The sequence below is a fragment of the Eurypyga helias genome, unplaced genomic scaffold (assembly GCF_000690775.1).
Source record: "Eurypyga helias isolate BGI_N326 unplaced genomic scaffold, ASM69077v1 scaffold19746, whole genome shotgun sequence".
Lineage (NCBI taxonomy): Eukaryota > Metazoa > Chordata > Aves > Eurypygiformes > Eurypygidae > Eurypyga > Eurypyga helias.
In genome coordinates, this window is record NW_010258984.1 from 1 (window position 1) to 18,870 (window position 18,870).

At 48.2% G+C, this 18,870-nt stretch overlaps 2 protein-coding genes across 2 annotated transcripts in view; one reads left to right on the top strand and one right to left on the bottom strand.

The window, feature by feature from the left end:
- Positions 1-646: 646 nt before the first annotated feature.
- EFHC1 (EF-hand domain (C-terminal) containing 1) lies at positions 647-12,246 on the top strand (the record flags this gene model as incomplete). The annotated part of the gene is given in 10 exon segments (XM_010154554.1): positions 647-934; positions 2,750-2,899; positions 4,280-4,469; positions 4,770-4,990; positions 5,787-5,927; positions 7,096-7,309; positions 8,205-8,352; positions 9,197-9,413; positions 12,120-12,182; positions 12,184-12,246. Coding segments are annotated over 10 exon segments (1,695 nt in total), but the record flags the coding sequence as incomplete, so codon positions are not given.
- A 6,270-nt stretch (positions 12,247-18,516) lies between these two features.
- TRAM2 (translocation associated membrane protein 2) overlaps positions 18,517-18,870 on the bottom strand; it is a gene marked incomplete at its 5' end in the record, with an annotated part of 8,260 nt that continues 7,906 nt past the window's right edge. The window contains 2 exons of the mRNA XM_010154555.1: positions 18,517-18,590; positions 18,817-18,870. The exon at positions 18,817-18,870 is cut by the window's right edge and continues 101 nt beyond it. Coding sequence (XP_010152857.1) covers positions 18,517-18,590; positions 18,817-18,870 — 128 coding nt within the window. The remainder of the gene's footprint in view (positions 18,591-18,816) is intronic.

Here is an 18,870-nt window from a genome sequence, read left to right on the forward strand (position 1 = left end):
TTTTCTGGCTGAATCCAGCACACTGACTTAAGATCTAACTCATGCAGATTTTCCCAGACAGGGTGGGGAGGCACCTGGACAGGTTGCCCAGAGAAGCTGTGGATGCCCCATCCCTGGAAGTGTCCAAGGCCAGGCTGGATGAGGCTTGGAGCAACCTGGTCTAGTGGAAGGTGTCCCTGCCCATGGCAGGGGGGTTGGAACTAGATGATCTTTAAGGTCCCTTCCAACCCAAACCGTTCTATGATTCTGTGATTTTAAAATCCACAGATGTGGTTAAGCTCTTCACTAAAATCTCCTGATAGCTTCCCTAAATTAGGGTCTGCAAAGCTGACAGTAGTAAAGGAAGTCACCTATGTCAGGAGACTAGATCACCAAGGACCTGGCAGTAGGTGATCAAGGATGAGTAGGGAAAAGGCTGTGTTTTTACACCTCTCATGCATACCAAACCAAGGCAGGTCTTGATAAAAGCCCTGGTGATGCCTCTGCTGTCAGTCACAGATTAGGCTACCATTGGCTCTGATGATTTTATAGACTACAATAACTTTGCACTGCCAAAAATCATTACAAAGAAATTGTCTTAAAAGATTAATCATGGTGTTCAAATTGTTTCTTTCTCTCTCCCTTGGGGATATTGCCCCTTTGGCAGGTTTTGAAGTTTGATGCCTATTTCCAGGAAGATGTTCCTCTCTCCGCAGAAGAGCATTACCGGATCCGCCAAGTGGGCATCTATTACTATTTGGAAGACGACAGCATGTCTGTCATAGAGCCTGTTGTGCAGAACTCCGGTCTTTCTCAAGGCAAACTTATCAGACGTCACCGAGTGCCCAAGAATGACCGTGGGGATCATTACCACTGGAAGGATCTGAATCGGGGGATGGACATCACCATGTATGGCAGGACGTACCGCATAGTGGACTGCGACCCGTTCACACAGGTGTGTTGCTTGTGCAGAGAACACCAACACAACGGATCCCGAGAGTTACAGGTGGCCAGGCCTGTTAGAGTCTGGTAGTTGGCATTTCTGGCTTTCACAATAAGGTTGTTTGCAATCTTTCTTTTTGCTTTTTGTGGGGAATTTTTTCTTTAGATCAAAAGTTCAAGCTGTATTTGCTGAAGGCATGTCAATGGCTCAGTATTTTTGTCCCAGGGCTGCTGGGAGTCCATCCTTTGTCCTCAGAAATGGCCCTTACTGTACAAATCCCCTTATTTCTGTGTGAACAGAATCGGTCTAAGCTCATTTCTATGTGTACAAAATTTTAACTGCTTAGAGCCCAAGTGAAACGTTGTGTGTATACGAAAGGGAAGTTACTGATCCTAACTCTTTTCTGACTTAATGCTCCTCTGTTAAGAATAAGGGAAAGGAATGTAGTCAGTGGCTCTGAACCCATCTACAGCTAAGCCAGAAGGGCAGTCATGATCCGTAGGTTGAGAATCATGGCATGAACTGACCTTTCTAAGAGAGCTTACTCACTGCCTGCTTTTCTATTTCTGGCTATTTCTGTACCAGTAAATGAAATAATAACAACCCAGTAACAAGTAATAGCAAATACCAGTATAATAGTATCCTGTTAGGCTGTTCCCAGTATAATCACAACCATGGAGAACTACTGTTCTTCCAAGCAATTCCCCGGGAGCAGTCCAGGAGTTAGAATGCTCCAGAGACCATTCCCAAGAGGTGAGTTACATGCAGCCAACCTGTCCTGGAGGCTGAGGGATGCAGACCGTTCCTTACCAGTTGCCCTCAGTGCTCAGTTATGTTCCCAAGCACGTTTAATGTATTGGTATGTATGTGGCTGTTGAGAACACGTAGGGCCAGCTCTGCTGGAACTGAATGACTGTTCAATTCGGTTCACATGTGATGAAAAGCCGGTTCTCATGTTAATGTTGGTTGGTTGATGGAAAACATGAAATGAGTTCACATCTCAAGGCCACTAGTCTATTTATGATTAACTGGCATCCTCCAGACCAGAACACAGCAAGTTTGAAAGTGTGAACCTGCCTTGTGAGTCTGCAGGGTGATCTCACATGCAGGTTGGAGATGTTTGCATAGGTGGTTCCTGAGCTGAATGTTTTCATAGGCCACTTCCCAAGGCCAAAAAGGGAAGAAGTCCATTGACTTCAGAGGCAGTTTTGGGTGACTGATGTAAGAACACACCCTAGAGTTTGTTGATACATCTGAGGTAAGCAAAAAAATCTCTTTATAATCAACCAGATTGTCCTCTTTCTGTGGAAAAAGTATTCCTCCTGAAAGATGAAGCTGCCACTCTGCACATATCCTCATGGTGTAAAGGGCCTCGGTGGGTCTAGTGTGGGTAACACTCACGTCCACTCTGACACACTGAGGAGCCCTAGGTCTCTTCCAAATTCCAACTGACTATGTTTGTGGTTATGCACTGATTTAATCTTTTTGGTTGACATAAAAGAGCTCAACTGACAGTTATCCTCCATTTAAAGCCCTAAGGCCAAGGAAAACTGTGCTCAAGTAAAACCTGAGTTAGGATGTTGAAGACAGGACTGCCCTGAGGAATTAAAGGTGAGCAAAGCTAAGAAGCAGCTTAAACAGAATCATCTTGGTTATCTTCTATTGTATTTGCTACTGCAGTAGAACTAATATTCCCGCAGCCTGGTGGTCTGTGAGGAAGGAAACTGCAGTGTTGTGACTACACTCATCGCAGCCCATCTGTAATCTCTAGTTACCTCTTACCTTCCGAACTCATGGCAGCATTAATACCTCAGATGACCTTCCTAGGTGTTCCTGGAGAGCCAAGGAATTGAACTGAACCCTCCAGAGAAAATGGTTTTTGATCCTTACACGGAGCTGCGTCGGATGCCCATGCACAAGCACATCACACCATCAGATTTCGACAAACTCAAACAGTTTCTGACTTACGACAAGCAGGTGAGAGAGCTGGTAGTGATCACCCACAGTACAGCCTGTGTGTGTCACTTAACGTGTGGCCTTGTGAGTCTCTGAAACCTTACTCATTCTAAAAAATCTCAGTCCACTGCACAGACTCCAGATTTGCTCCTTTCTTGGCTTCAGTGAGAAACAGAACCTTTTATGTTATTGCTGGGCTTTGTGCCTTGTGAACAGCTTCTCTTTGGATTGCAGAGCCTATACTCTAGATCTTTCATTTCTTTCTTGCTTTCTGTTGGGGTAAGATAAGCCACCTGCCTGGGGAAGTTAGCAGCCAGATGCAGTTCTCTTATGAACGAGCACGCTGCATCCACTCCTCTCTTCCCCCAAAACATTGATGCCCAAGTGGACAATTTCAGACTAGCACAAATGCTCTGTTTGAGTTCTCCCTGTGCACACAGTTGACTAACACTTTCCTCTGGATCTTCTTCTTTTCATCGAGCAACAACGTAAGAAACCAATATGCTACATCCGTACTAGGAAATAAAACGGTACTGGGACATGACCTGAGTTCAGTCAGTTCCTGGCCATCAGCTAGGTGTTAGCACAGGCCAGGGTCACATCCACTTGCCATTTTGGATATGGTCACCCTCTTTTCAGGGAAGCGGACAGCTTCGCTGTGCGGATGCAAGCTGGGCCACCCCTGCCATTTAGCCTTAGTGACTCAAGTCTGTGCTGGGCCAACCCTGCCTGCAATGGCTATTGGGGTGCCTGTTTAGGAGCTGTTCCATGGGGAACTCTTGAGCATTGCAGTGTGAGGAGTTTGATTTCTGTGGCATTAAAAGGTGATATTTCTACCAGGCAGAAATGAGATGGGGTCTGCAGTGAGTGCAACCTCCTGAGGACTGTGGAGTGCATTCCCTTCTGCCTCCCTTAGTGTGAGAGTAGTAAAGAATTGTCTGTGAAACCTCAAAGAGGATCAAGAGTCAAAAAAAGAATCTGTCTTGCTGTATGAAGTTTCATTATAAAAATCACTTCCCTTAAGACTACTTCCCTACTCATTCCTGGGCAATTATTTTATGCTGCTTTTTAATAGCTTGCCCCCTACCACATTTTTCTTCATGCTTCATGAACTAAACTTCTTGTCTTAGCATAAACTGTTCCCTCTCACTTGCTGCTTTGAAGGAAATCCAGGCCTGTCCAACTCTCTGGGTCCCTGCTGCCCTTCCCACTCCCACTGCAGCCTCAGCAGCCCATTCATCCCAGTGCCCACAGTACAGGGGCTCAGTTCTTCTGTACCTGGCAGAGAAGATTGCTGAGATGCCTCCAATCACCCAATGCTTTTCAACCCACTTCATTTGGACAAAGCATTAGTCATTTTGATCCATGATTGTTTTTTCTGGCTCTTTTTCTCCACCCTAGGTCCTTCGCTTCTATGCCATGTGGGATGACACTGACAGCATATTTGGTGAGAATCGGCCTTACGTCATCCATTACTACTTGGCAGATGACACAGTGGAGGTGCGGGAAGTCTACAAACAAAATGATGGTAGAGACCCATTCCCAATACTGATGAAACGTCAACGCTTGCCCAAAACCTTTGTGAAGAAAAGTAAGTTTAGATTGACCAATCCATCTGCCTGTGCTAAAGGACCTTGGTGGGTAGACACATAGATGAAGGCTGTGTCAGAGGTACACCAAGTCTGGAGAGTTTGTGCCAAGAAGACTCCAAGTGTGACTGGTTTTCATTTAAGAGTTTAAATGATCACTGAAATCTTTCTCTTCTAGGAAAAAGTGGCAGGACAGCAGTACCAACAGGTCACTTTTGTGTTCCTTTTCACTAGGAAACATTAACATCTACTTGATTAATTGCTTGATTGATTTTTTTTTCCTTTTGCTCCCTTGTCCTTAGAGACCTTCCCGAGCTGTGTGCTGGAGATCTCTGATCAGGAGGTGCTAGAGTGGTACACAGCTAAAGATTTTGCTGTTGGCAAATCTACCACCCTCCTTGGTCGCACCTTCTTCATCTATGATTGTGATGAGTTCACACGAAACTTCTATCGTGACAAATTTGGCATCACAGATTTCCAGCCAGTGGAAATGAAGAAGAAACCACTTGAGGAAGTTCCACAGGTAGAGCAAACAATTTCTCAAAGAAAGGAAGGGAAGGAAGCAGTCAGTATAAGCTCTTATAGTGAAGTATAGGTTCAGCTTAGTAAGAACCTATAGTAAACAAGTTCAGCTTAAAGAAAAGAGCAAGTAACTTGAAAAAGACAAGGCAAGAATGGTCATAATTGATATAAAAATTAAAGTTCTCTGAAACTGTTGATTTCTAATACTGCAAAGGATGAAACACTTGCTAATAGCTGTAGAAAGAATTCCTGTTATGTCTATACTAGAAGATTAAAGAGTGTCAGGGTTTGGTTGTGGCTGGGAAGCCAACTGGCACAGTCTGGCTGCACTCATGCTACTAAATTCTCCCCCACCCACCAAAGCAGGGTTGCTAAGCCCAAACTGCCTACTGGGGACAGTCAGAGCCCTTGTTACTTCCCAGACTGAACCTGGGAATGGTTTGGAGTGCTAGCTGGCCTAGACAGCAAACACCACCAGGGTTAACAGTGTAACCATATGGATGAGTTCCTGTGCGCAGGAAGGTTTCGGTTTTGGTATAGCCATAGTCTCTTTATTCAGCAAAATTACCTGGCTTTCTGACTTGCGGATTTTCTTTATTCTCTTAAATATTTCTATAATTAAGGGGTCTACCACACGGCCGGGCTACTATCACCTCTGCTGTGCAGGATGTCACAGCTATTGCTACCTGGTGACAGCAGATTGCTTTCCAAACAGATGTTTTCTGATAAGCTGTCTTGCAAACATTGTCTTATTCTTAGTTTTAGCTGTTTCTGCTTAATATCTCCTCTGGATGCAGGTAATTCCTCCCTATAACGGTTTTGGAATCCTTGAAGACTCTCTTCAGAACTGCTTTTCTCTGTTTCCAAAGCCTCCCCAGAAAGATGTAATTAAGATGCTGGAGAATGATCACAAGGTTCTGCGGTACCAGGTGGCCCTGGTAAGTGCTTGCCTTGGCAGCATAGCACCAGCTTTTGTTGTAGAGTCAGAAGGGTGAGAGGAACAGCCTGCTCAAACAAGGCTGCTAGCAAATTCTCCTCAGTGCTGGTGGGAAAAGAGAGTTCTCCAAGCCAACACCAGTGCCCTTAGGGGATGCCGTTGGGTTATTGTGTACTTGCTGTGACAATTAGTAGCCTGCAAATGTAGAAAAAAACAAGGCCAGAAAGTACAAAACAGACGGGCTACGAAACCACAGCCATTTATGGAAAAACTCCCCCTGACATCAGCATGTGACAGATGGCCCTAACTGAAACAGCATTGCAACTGGGCACTGTGCCTCTGCCTGCCTCCAGTCGCTGTCACCAGCGTGGGCTTGCTGTCTCTCCCCGCTGCGGGCTCCCAGGACCTGTCCTGGCCGCAGCAGCAGCAAGGGGCTGCGCTAGCAGAGCGGCCAAGTGCCAGCGCAGAAGCCGGGGAGTCCACGGGGACGGTGTTTTCCACCCACAGCAATGGCATGCAGGTCCTGGCCTTTGTGCCAGCTTTACAGTTGGTTTATGCAAGGAGCCTCTGGCACATCCAGCAGCAGCAATGGCATTTCCTGCCCTGCCTGGTGCCTGCCCTCTCCAAACACTCAGCGTGAGTAAGGGCTAAGTTCCTAAAGGTCACAGCTGACGAGTTCAGATCCACTTAAAACAGAGCAAGTAAACCCACTGGTGTGTCAGAGGAGTGTCTTCCTGTGACTAAGAGCTGGAAGCAGCACCAACCTCTCTCAGGCATTCATTACAATGAAAAATGTAACTAAGGCGAAATTTTACAGCTGGTCTCTCGGATGATTCATTCCATATAGGATATTCCTTTCTCTTGGATTACTCAGTCTGTGGAAACACTGAATAGACTTGGTCACTGCAGCCCAAATACTGCTTCTGTAAGCCTGACTGGAGCAAGTAACCTTGAAATTCAGATACTTAACACTGTGTAGGGCTTTGTTATGCTATGTCAGCATATCTGTAGCTTTTGGCCTAGATCAAGTGCTTTGTTTGGTCAGCTATTAAAAAACCCCTAAGAACTCTGGGTGTTTATGAGTGGGTTACTAGGTCCTCCTAAGCACCCCAGGAAAGAAAAGCCTGGTTCATATGTTCTTTTCCAAAGCCTCACTACCTTTCCTCTAGGAATCACCAAACCCCGAGGACAGAAAGCGTCGTTTCATCCTCTCTTATTTCCTCTCCAATGACATGATCAGCATCTATGAACCCCCAGTCCGTAACTCTGGCATCATTGGAGGAAAATACTTAGGAAAGACCAGAGTCGCCAAACCGGGCTCTACTACAGAGAATGTCACGTACTACGAGCCCTCTGACTTCACCATCGGTTCTACCATTGAAGGTAAAATCCAGCCTGGATCGATAATACTCTCGGAGATTGCTTTTCAGTGCCTGCTCTGGTTTGTCATTTTTTGGACAGACAGTGCATATACCTTCCTTTAACTACTAATTTAATGGGTTTAAATTGAAAGCAGGTAGATTTAGATTAGATATCAGGAAAAAATTCTTCCCGGAGAGGGTGGGGAGGCACTGGAACAGGTTGCCCAGAGAAGCTGTGGATGCCCCATCCCTGGAAGTGTCCAAGGCCAGGCTGGATGAGGCTTGGAGCAACCTGGTCTAGTGGAAGGGGTCCCTGCCCATGGCAGGGGGGTGGAACTAGATGATCTTTAAGGGCCTCTCCAACCCAAACCATTTCATGGTTCTATGATTCCTTTACTTGAAAGATCAGTTCCTTCTGGGTCTCATCACATTTAAGTTTTCAAATCACCAGCTGGTGTACTTTGGTATAACTCGGCTACTGTTAATGTTTGGACCCTTGGCATAAATAGGAAAAGAGCTATGTTCTCCACAGTATGCGTTCAGTTTGCATTTTGGGACCTGTCAGGATTTGCAGGGTTAAAGACTGCTAGACGACTACCAGCAGCAAAGGCCACAAATCTACCCTGTTAGGAAAATAAATGTAATACTGGACTACTTAGAAACACAACAGACCTAATGGGGGAGTCACTGTAGGCCCAAGCACAGGGCCTTTGCTCTCAGCAGCTGCTTTTCTTGCAGCAAAACTCCCTTTGAGTCAGTGAAGGCATTCGCACATCAAGGACTGAAACAAATAGCAGAGCTCGCTCAAACCTGAGCCCAGCCACAAGACAGAAACCATTGCTCTCTCCTGGGTGATGCAGTGACTTAGCCATGCTGAAAGGTGAGTAATGCTGCTCTCTTTCATGCCTCTTCTCCAGTGTTTGGCCACAGGTTTGTTATCACTGACGCTGATGAATATGTGCTTAACTATATGGAGAGCAATGCAGAGAGATTCCCTGCGGCAACACTGCAGTCTCTGAGGGATCATTTTCGCCCACGGCAGGTGGTAAAGGAGGCTGCCAACAGGTAGGCTTCAAAGGACAGCGTTGTGGAGCCAAATAACATCAGGGTTGACAGCGAAGGGCATTTCCAGCAGCCTCCATGGGCTCCAGCCCGCTGTCTAAGCACTGCTTGGTGGATTATTCAGCTCAGAAGCCTGTGTCTGGACACATACGGAAGGGTCAAGTGTGTAAAATACGATGTCCTGGCTGCTGCTGACCCAAAAACCTTGGGGGACAGCTCTGGCTCAGCACCAGAGGTACTTTTGGCTAAGTGGACACAGTCATCTTTTCCCAAAAGACAGCAGTTAACTGAAACAGATGCTGCTAACAGTATCTGCAGGAGCCTCTAGATGGTTGCAGGCTCAGCAGAGAGTTCTTGGAGTCTTTTTCATTCGCTCTGTCTGTGCTTATCAGCCCATCAGAACCTAGACCACATCCTCTTTTTTAACTGTCTGGACCCATTTTGGGTGACCCGGCAATGACCCTATTGCCTCACAACACACTTTGGAGTCAGTATCATGGTAGTTTAAGGGCTTTGGTTGAAACTAGAGCTGCACACAGTTCCCAGGACTGTATGGAGCACACAGGGAAACGCTCCTTGTCCCAGAGCACTTGAAGACAAAAGGTACATGGGGAAAATGTCCTGCAACGGGAAAATAATTTACCTAATGCTCCAAGATGAAGACTGAGCTTCATCTCCAAGTCCAAGCTGAGATGAGCTTGCCATAAAAACCGATCAACCTAGAAACCTGCTCTGTGTTCAGAAATACAGCGTGGCCAGCCATGGTGGGCAGCCAGCTCACAAGTGTCACAGTAAGGCTACCAAAAGCAGCTTTTACATGAAGTCCTGTTCTTCCTTTCTGCTACAGTGACATCCCCATGCTTGGGACCTGCAAGCCAGAACTGGATGAATTAATTGTGAAAGTTCAGGAAGAGCTGAAGCTCCATAAGTACTCAAACAACAAGAACGTTCGGGAAGCGTTCCTTCAGTGTGACAAGGATGGCTCTGGCATCCTGGACAAAGCAAAAGTTTTAGCCCTTTGCAACGGCTTGAGCGTGCCGACCAACACCGTTCTTCTGCACAAGGTCAGCTCTGGGGTCACCAACGTCAGAAGGATATTGACTGGTTGGAGCGAGTCCAGAGGAGGCCACGGGGAGCTTGAGCCCCTCGGCCATGGGGACAGGCTGGGAGAGTTGGGGGGGGTCAGCCTGGAGAAGAGAAGCCTCCGGGGAGACCTTATTGCAGCCTTCCAGTGCCTGAAGGGGCTTCAAGGAAGCTGGGGGGGACTTTTTACAAGGGCTTGTAGTGACAGGACAAGGGGTAACGGGTTTAAATTGAAAGTGGGGAGGTTTAGATTAGGTATCAGGAAGAAATTTTTCATGGAGAGGGTGGTGAGGCACCTGGACAGGTTGCCCAGAGAAGCTGTGGATGCCCCATCCCTCGGAGTGTCCAAGGCCAGGCTGGATGAGGCTTGGAGCAACCTGGTCTAGTGGAAGGTGTCCCTGCCCATGGCAGGGGGTGGGACTGGGTGGGCTTTAAGGTCCTCTCCAACCCAAACCATTCTATGATATCATGATAGAGATCAGACAGGCTACTGCAAAGCCACTGAGGGTCTGTCATGACTTAAGCACACCTGGGCTTGAGAAATGACACTGAGGTGCTTAGGGAATGAGACTCAGGAATGCTTAGGTGCATTCTGATTTAACAGCAACTGAATTGAAGATTCGAGAACTAAGTATTGTACCAAAAAAATAAATTATAATCGTAACCACTTGGTTAACGCAACTAAAACACAGGTTTGCTGGGCACTATGAGCACCAGCACATGGAGATCACAGTCTCATAGCAGTAAATGTGAGGGAAACTGAAGAGAAAAACTCGTGCAGTGGGGGTGCAGGATCCTTTCAGGAATATCCTTTTTTAGCATAATGCGATAAGCAGTATCTTAGTGGCCAATAATGGCAGACTCAGAGTTTAAAGAAATCTAGAAACCAGAGGGAGTATTACCCTTGCTAAAAAAAAACCCCACAAACATTTTCTAAGCCAGCCAACCATGAGTGTCACAGCTGTAGTTAGAAAGGTGCACGTCTCCAACTGTGCACTGAACAAAGGCCTTTGGCCAGCACCCAGGGCTTATCCTGCTCTAGAGTTCATCGGAGACCACTCTGCCCTGAGGAATTTACAGTCTGGTGACAGTCCTTCCTGCTTCCACCCTGGGAATGGGAGATAAAGTGATGTGCCCAAAAGCATGTGGGCAAACTGTGACAATTGAGGCTGAACCCTCATGTCCGAATCCCCATCTAGGACCTGAACGCTAAAAGCATCACTCTTCTCTCCTGAACTCTTAGTAACAGCGTGCTCAGAGCCCTCAGAAGTGTGGCAGTGTTATAAATTAAACATAGGGCAGATAGTTAGCTGCTGTCTGGGTTGGAGACGAGCACAGCTGTCAGTCACACAAGAGCAGCCCTGGTAAATCTGTCTCCAGGCGACAAGGGGAAGAAGAATCCTTTCAAGGAACTGTGATATTAGACCTTTTCCATCTCCCTGGGTGTCAGAAGGAGATTAGTTATGCAATTAAAGAAACAAAAGCCCTCTTTCTTCCCCTTAAGCACACAAAGGCTATAGCTCTGTAACGCAATGGAGGGTCAGGCACGGATACCAGAACTGGCTCATTAGTAGGGCTGTCGCCGAGCTCGATCATTTGTGTCTCCACTTTATGCCATGTGCACACACCAAAGCGACACCAGGAAACAGTAACTGTTCAGATGTGCTGCCTCCATCCCACTTTTGCCAGAAAACCCTTTCTGTGGGGTTTCTGAAAAGATTTGCTGTGGCCTCGTCAGTCTGTGGCCACGGTTTAATTTTTGTGGATCCCTGGCCACTGTGGTGATATTCAGAAGACAATCAAGATTAAACTCAAACACTTTAACCCTTCTCCTTGCATAGATTAATGTCAGCTTTCAATTGAAAGTGGGGAGATTTAGATTGGACATCAGGAAGGAATTCTTCCAGGAGAGGGCTGAGAGGCACTGGAACAGGTTGCCCAGAGAAGCTGTGGATGCCCCATCCCTGGATGTGTCCAAGGCCAGGCTGGATGAGGCTTGGAGCAACCTGGTCTAGTGGAAGGTGTCCCTGCCCATGGCAGGGGGTTGGAACTGGATGATCTTTAAGGTCCCTTCCAACCCAAACCATTCTGTGATATGCGAAAGTAATTTCTTACTCAGGTCCTGCTACATCAAAACACTTCAGCATCAAGAAGTTTGGGGTCCAGCTATTATCCATAAGGAAACAGAACTGTCATCTAATACACCTGTAACATTCTGTGAGGGAGCGGCACTGTTGTATGGGAACCCAAAATTTAGACCAGACTCACCTGGGAAATATGTTTAAAATAGTAGTAGACGTGTCAGACTCACAATTAGTACTGGCTTCACTGTGTCTGGGATGTCTGGGGATGTCTGGGATTGTCTTTTCCAATTTGCTATAGACAGCACTAGATAGGCGGGAATGCTCAGAAGTGTTCAGGAATGTTCAGATGAGCCCACCTTTCCACTCTAAGTTTGAACTTTTCCCAAGTTGCAGTAGGAAAAGTAAAGATCCAAGTAAAGACCTTTCCACTCACGCTTACCTGGGATTCAGGAATACCAAGGTGGTAGGCTCAGCATTTACTTACCCAGGGGAATAAGGTCTTCAGCTCTGTCACACAAGGAGCATCCCTGGGCACTTTCCTAAAAAAAAGAGTTTTGCAGCTTCTTCCAACTCTTTATGTTTGTTTATTTCTTTTTTTCCCAGCTGATTGACCTGTGTTCTTGTGGAGAAGACAAGATCAACTACCACGACTTCCTTAGAGCCTTCCCCGTGTGATCTTTGCCCAGAAGGCGAAGCACAAGACCAGCAATAACATTCTTAGCTGACTTGACTTTATGATGTTGTACTTCAAGAAGGATGCTCTTGTCTTCAACTCTGCTTCACTCCCTCTCTCCCTTCCATCCTCACTAGAGCCAGCTAATTTCACCCTCACTTTGCTAACTTTTTTCCCTTCCAAACCTCTCCCTGCCCCTTTAGCTACTGCTAAACTCAACCTCACAAATTGTGGATATTGAAATGAAACTCACGTGAGAACAAACTTTCAAGAACCAAAGCCAGGTTCTCCTGTTGGTCTCTCAACTTTTTAATGAAGTACAGCAAGGCTTGCTAGAGATAAAGCTTTCTAAAGCCTGGAGTGATAACCACTCTAGGTTTCTCTTAGAGAGTCAAAAGGGCCCTTTCACCTTCAAGCAGTGAAGACTGCCAGTTTAAATTATTTGTATTGCCAGAAGATCTAAGAGCCCTGTCATGGACCACGGTAAACTCACACTTGCTAGTCTGAACGTAAGAAAATCATGCCTGGCTGCTATTAAAGTGTTAGTAAATCTGCTTTAAATACAAATACCTCAATGGCTGGAATAGCGAAGGATTAAAGTGAGAGAGGAACAAAAATCCCACAGAATGGATTCTGAGTTTACCTCTCACATAGCTACGGAGGTGGCAGGGGTCTGTGCACCAGTCTGCTGACAGCAGCTCTGCGTTTTTTAACAACAGGTTGGAAGAATGGTTTTAGGACTGAGATAACCACCTAAACTCCACTCTCACAACCTGTCAGCTTACCAGACAGGTCCAAGGAAAATGGAAATCTGGCAGTTGGCATAGCAATGGAGTTACGACACTTGTGCTCCCCTTGAGAGTCACGTTGCTCATCGCTCCGTGAAGGTAAACGTGGCAGGGACCTCCTCACCTCAAATGACACCTGCCAGGTATTGCCATTGAGCACATCTCACAGGCAGCTGCCACACACTCAGCAGAGAACAAAGCTCTTTGGAACAAAATGCTTATTTAAATCAGCTTTTGTGCTGTGGGTGCCCCCTTCCCCACAGACGGCTGAGCGTCTCCACATGACAGCTCCTTCCTGCTTCCTCTTGTTCGGAAAGGTCACCCTTTCTGGGCCTGTTTTGTGCTGCTGCTCGCTCTGACCGAGAATCTCTGCAGCTCTTTCAGGTCCATCTCGGATTTCACAGCATGGCTTGGCATCGCATGAGGTGCCTTCTGAGCAGCAGCTGACAAAGGCTAACTTCTAAAGGACCCCTAAATCCGCTTCTCCAGAGACCAAGAACTTACAGGTGAAATTGCTGGAGGTGTAGGCTGTGAAAAAGAAAGTCAGAAACTGTTTTCTACACATGCTGTAGAAACTGTAACCTCATACTCAGCCGAATCATGTAGCAGGCCCAGGGCCAGCTGCAGAAATATGCAACTTAGCTCACCATAAAGCCTGCACCTAAACCACATCAGATAAACGATATCCTACAAATGCCCTTACCCTCCGCTCCCAACCATGAAGGCAGCCACAGATAACTCACCCCAAACACACTGCCCACGCTGTAGACATGGGAACTGCGAGCAGATGAACCCCAGCTGTAGGGAGTCAGGAGGAAATCCTTCCTGCAGAGGGTGGGGAGGCACTGGGACAGGTTGCCCAGAGAAGCTGTGGATGCTCCATCCCTGGAAGTGTCCAAGGCCAGGCTGGATGAGGCTTGGAGCAACCTGGTCTAGTGGAAGGTGTCCCTGCCCATGGCAGGGGATTGGAACTCGATGATCTTTAAGGTCCCTTCCAACCCAAACCATTTTGTGATCCTATGAATAAAAGGACACGAGATGCTGCACCGAACGGAACAGGGCAGGCTGGTAAAGGCAGGAGAGAGACAAGTACAGCCCACTGCAGCTTTCTTTGGAAATGCACACAGCTGAGCAGAGTGATCAAGTACCAGCGGACTGCAGTGATGGAAGAATCTATGCCTTTTATTTATTTATTTCAGAAAAATACTTTTGTAGAGTTTATCACAAAAGTCACTGAACAACAAACAACAACAAACAAAATCCGTACAAAAAAATTGTGACAGGAAGAATGAAACAAAAGGGATAAAATATCAGAGACTGTTACTTCCCCCCCACCCCCTCCAAAATGAGGAAATTTGCACTAAAGCATAAATATGTAAGAACAGAAATTTTCCTCGAGTTCCTTTGCTTAAGCTTGGTCCGTCGAGTTCAACATATTCAAAGAAGAACTACTTGCCTCTGCCTGGCTTTGACAACAACCACTCTTCCCCGCTGCCAGCAAAACCCCACACACAGCCCCGAGGCGAAGTGACAAACTTCACAGCTTGAGTACAGAGCCTGCCAAACCATCGTGGAGTTTACCAGAAGGTTGTAAATCAAACCCCATAAACTCCATCTACTGTTGACGCAAGTCGGGGTCCACCTACCAAGACTTTGTCTACGGCAAGAGACGGAGGCTGCCGTAAGCCCCCCCCACTGCAGCAAAGGCAGGGCAGCTACAGGCTTCAAGAGTCCCTTGGAAGCAAGGGGGAGGCATCCTAGAGCAGTCGTCCTTCCCTCCAACTGGGAAGCCTACCAAAACCACATTTAAAAATGGGGAGTTAAGGGTACAGAGACCTACAGGGGAACTGGAACTTGTCTTCTTTACTACTAACTCAAACATGATGAGTAAGAAGAATCATGAACAAACAAACAAAAAACCCCAAAACACGCAACTGTAATGCCCCATAAGAGTTGCTCAAAAATTATACGTGAAATGCTACATCTGTTGTTCTGCCCCTTTCTCTTTGCAAGCCCTTCCCCAAGTATCTAAGACAAAAAAGAGACAGCTACCACTGGTATTTCACAGCTCTTCTAGGCTAGGGCAGGCAAACCCCATACTTCACACCAAAAATCACAGACTACTCAATCCCAGACCTTCTCTGGTTGGATAATGGACACAGGCTACAAAAGCAGCCTCAAGCCCACAGGAAGGGTACAAACAAGGGCATTGCACGGAAAGTAAGGACACACAGCTTTCCATAGTCTAACACCTTCCGCACCGTGGTGTAGAAGAGCTCCTGTTTGGGGTTGGGTGTCCCTTGCAGAAGACATGGGGCTTGACAAGACGGGGCGCGAGAAGAGCATCCACTCAAGGAAAGTGGGCTCTCGGCATCTTTGTTCGCAGAGCGGTCAAGGAAAGCCTGACCACTAAGGGCTTGCAATGAAAATACTTTGTTTGGGAAAGAAAAAGCTCTTTGGGCTGAAGGCTCGGTCTGCTGCGAAATGACATGGATGTAGAAGCAGTTACTGCAGGCTTTTAGATGAGGGGTGGTGCCTGCACTAGAAGAGAGAGACACAAGCAGCCCGTGGCAGCCCCTCCAACAGAGAGTGGATTGCAGACCTCTGGGATGACAGCGCATATTGCCTTGCAGAAAAAGCTCAGCTCAAAAAAAACCCCAAAATCCCAGGGATCCTGCCACGTTTGGGTATAACAGGAGAAGGATGGGGACTTCTGAATATAGGGGAGGGCAAAAAAAGCCCTATCAGCTATAGGTTTAAAAAAAATTAGAGAAAAAAACCCCCACATGGAAATGCTTCCAAACTAAACTGTCCCTTTTACTGGTACTCTATCAAAAAGAAAACCAAAAAAGACATAAATGTAAGCATATGTTGTACATACATTGTAAAGAGGGAGGGCAATCAGCTACTGACACAGTACACGGAGACTACACGGCAACGTAAGGCACTTGGGATACACAGCATAATAACCTACTTTATGAAGATGCAGGATTGTGCAAGTGGAAAAGCTGCCTGGAGCGAAGCGGGCAGGAGGAGGAATCGTTCAGCAGCCAGTTTTTTTTTGGGGGGGCTGTATGTGTCCCCTGTGAACAGAGTCAACACCTCCGCTGCTGCAAGGCACTGGCTTTGCAGAAAGGACCGGCTGAGGCTCTGGAGAGGTGCCGGCCAGCCATCGCTCTCGGAGGGCGCGTGGCAGTGGATGGCTGGTGATGGGAAGAAGCAGGAGAAAGGAAAAACCTCTCACACTAGACCTTTCCCACGTCCTCCCTAACATAAAGCTCTTTCCTCCCCACTCATCACATTGCACTGTGGGTATTGTCGCTGCCTCTGAGGCAAAATGTGTGTTATCTACCCAGCAAGAGGAGCAATCGCAAGATGCCACCAATGGCTCTGGTCTAAGGTCTCCCTCCCAAGCTTCCCTGAAAAAGAGGGAGTCGCTCTCCTGCAGACTGACACTCACAGGTCGTGGGGACGGGGAAACAAGTGGAATTTGGCCAACTGTCCTCACATCCCTGTGGATTTTCTCCCTTTGGTGCCAGGGGCTCGACAAGGAGAGGGGGAGGGAGGGAGAAAAGACACCTACAGGAGGAAAAAGCCTGATCCAACTCAAAAAGGGGCAGAATATCAACGATCACCCATCTCCCAAAACACAAATGATGTGAAGGACAACTGTGCTGGCCTCAAGCTAGAATTGCACTTGGAGAGAGCCAGAGATCAGCTGCCCGAAGGGCTGAGCAAGGGGCACGCCAAGGACCACACCGGCAAGGAAGGTGGACCTCAAGCCTGGCCCGCATATCGGAGAGCACCCCGGCTCCCCGCAACCCTGCGCGCCCTCTTCCCGCCCAGCCCCGGGAGCACCCCGCTCGCCTGCGCTGGCGAAGCAGAGCTAAAGCTACAGCTGGCTTCGCTGCACAAGAGGCACCAACAGCAAAGCCCAGCTACGGACACTGCCCCGAGGAGAGCTGGGGGGTGAGGGGTGCCCGTCGACTTCACGCCTACCACCTCAAGACTGGTGCATGGCACCCCAAAGCAGCTCACTGACCCACGAAACCCCGGGCAGGAGATGCTGCTCCCCAGCAAAGAGGCGGCAGGGGACCGAGCCGGTGGGATCTGGGATTCCCACGAAATCTGCCAGCATGTACAGGTGGCAGCGGGCAGGAGCAAGAGGGAAAAGTGGTCTGCAGCAAGATGGCCTCTGAGGTAGATCTGAGACAACTCCACCTGCCAACAGCTATGCGACACAAGTCAGGCTTTTCCTAACACGCAAGCTGCTCCCTGCAGCCCCAGCTTCCTTCCCCTTCCCTGTCATCTCATTCACAGCTCAAAAAGGGATGAAGGGGCTAGGTTTTTTGGAAGAAGCCCTGCATTTGATAGCACCTTGGGTGGATACAAGCTCTGTATCCTTTGAAAACAGAGGGTGAAGCTGGTGACTGCTGACGGCACGGCTGGACTGGTACGAGAGGGATGAGGAAGGCTAAAGTGACAGCATGAGTGACGCCAAAACCCCTCTGCAGCAGCCAGTTTGTCACCTGGACGTGGTCAGGAGCCATGGAAACACCGGGTCCACGAAGCGCACACACGCTGGCAAAGGGCCTGGGCTGACAGGAGCCAGGCCAGCGCTCAGAGTGGGGCAGGACCCAAGGTTTCATGTGGACCTGAGGAGGCTGCTGCCCCACAAGAAGGCACTGCGAGCTGCAGAGCCCTGAGCCCAGCTCTTGGGGCTGGGAGGTCCAGAACAACTTCAGGGCAGCTCACCTGCAGCCAAGAGGGTAAGAGAGACCCAGCTGTACCAGAGGAGCTGGGGCAAGCAAAGGCTAGGAGGGCCTTCTGTGTGAAAAGGGAAATTCTCTCCCTTCTCTGCTGCCCAGCTCTCCAAAATTAAGCTCAAAACCAGGGGTTGGAAAAACCCCACTTAACCAGAGGTCCACTGTGAGACAAGACACAGCTGAGGTTCCTCCCCCGGGTCTCTTATTTGCAGCATCACCATCCTGTGGCACTTGCCAAGCGCTGGCTAGACGTGCCCCAGGAGAGGCAACGCTCGCCCAAGAGCCTCAGGGTCACAGAGCCCCAGCCCATTCCCCCAGGAGCCTGTTCCCATAACAGACATGTGGTGCCTTCAAGCTGCTGTGGCCCTGCCTCAGGGAAGCACCATGAAGAGAGGGGAGGAACATACTGTGGAAGAAAAAAGCATTGTTTGGAACCTTCTACGATGCATTTGTAACAATAAATCCAAAATAACTAAACACTAAAATAGAAAAAAAAAAAAATTGCACGCTGATTTACGATGAAACAGAGGAAGGAAAACCCAGGAGGGTTGGAAAAGGTTCCTACAAGGGGAAGGGAGCAGGGGAATGGGACCTTTTTGGTTTTATTGCAAATGGTTCAAGAGAGCAAGAAAGGAAGGGAGGAGAGCGAGAGACACCTTGGGAAGATGACCGGTTTCCACTCCGTTCAAGATGATGCTCGTGAAGCCCGGGAGGAGGGGCTGCTGCTTAGTCCCGGTATCTCGCCCTCCTCCCCAGGAGACAAGCCTTGGCTTCTACGGCGATTTCAGCTTCTTAGTTCGCGGCGAGGTGCCGTTCTCCGCTTTCACCACTCCGTTTTCATGGTAACCTGGGGATGGGGAGAGAAAACTTTGTCCCTTGCACCAACCAAAACCTTAAACCTCTTGGGGTTGTCCCACAGACAGTAGCAGGACCCTGCTGGGGACCCCCTGGGCTCAGCACAGAGCGGGAGGCAGCACCAGAACATTGCCTGCCAGCCTACTGAGGGAATGCTGAACCACAGGGCTGATAGATCCCATGGTGCCACCCCGTGACACGCCAATCCTGCTCCTCACCCGAGTCCCTCTTGAGCGGTTTGGCTTGCTGCTTGGTGCCGGTGGCAGCCGCTC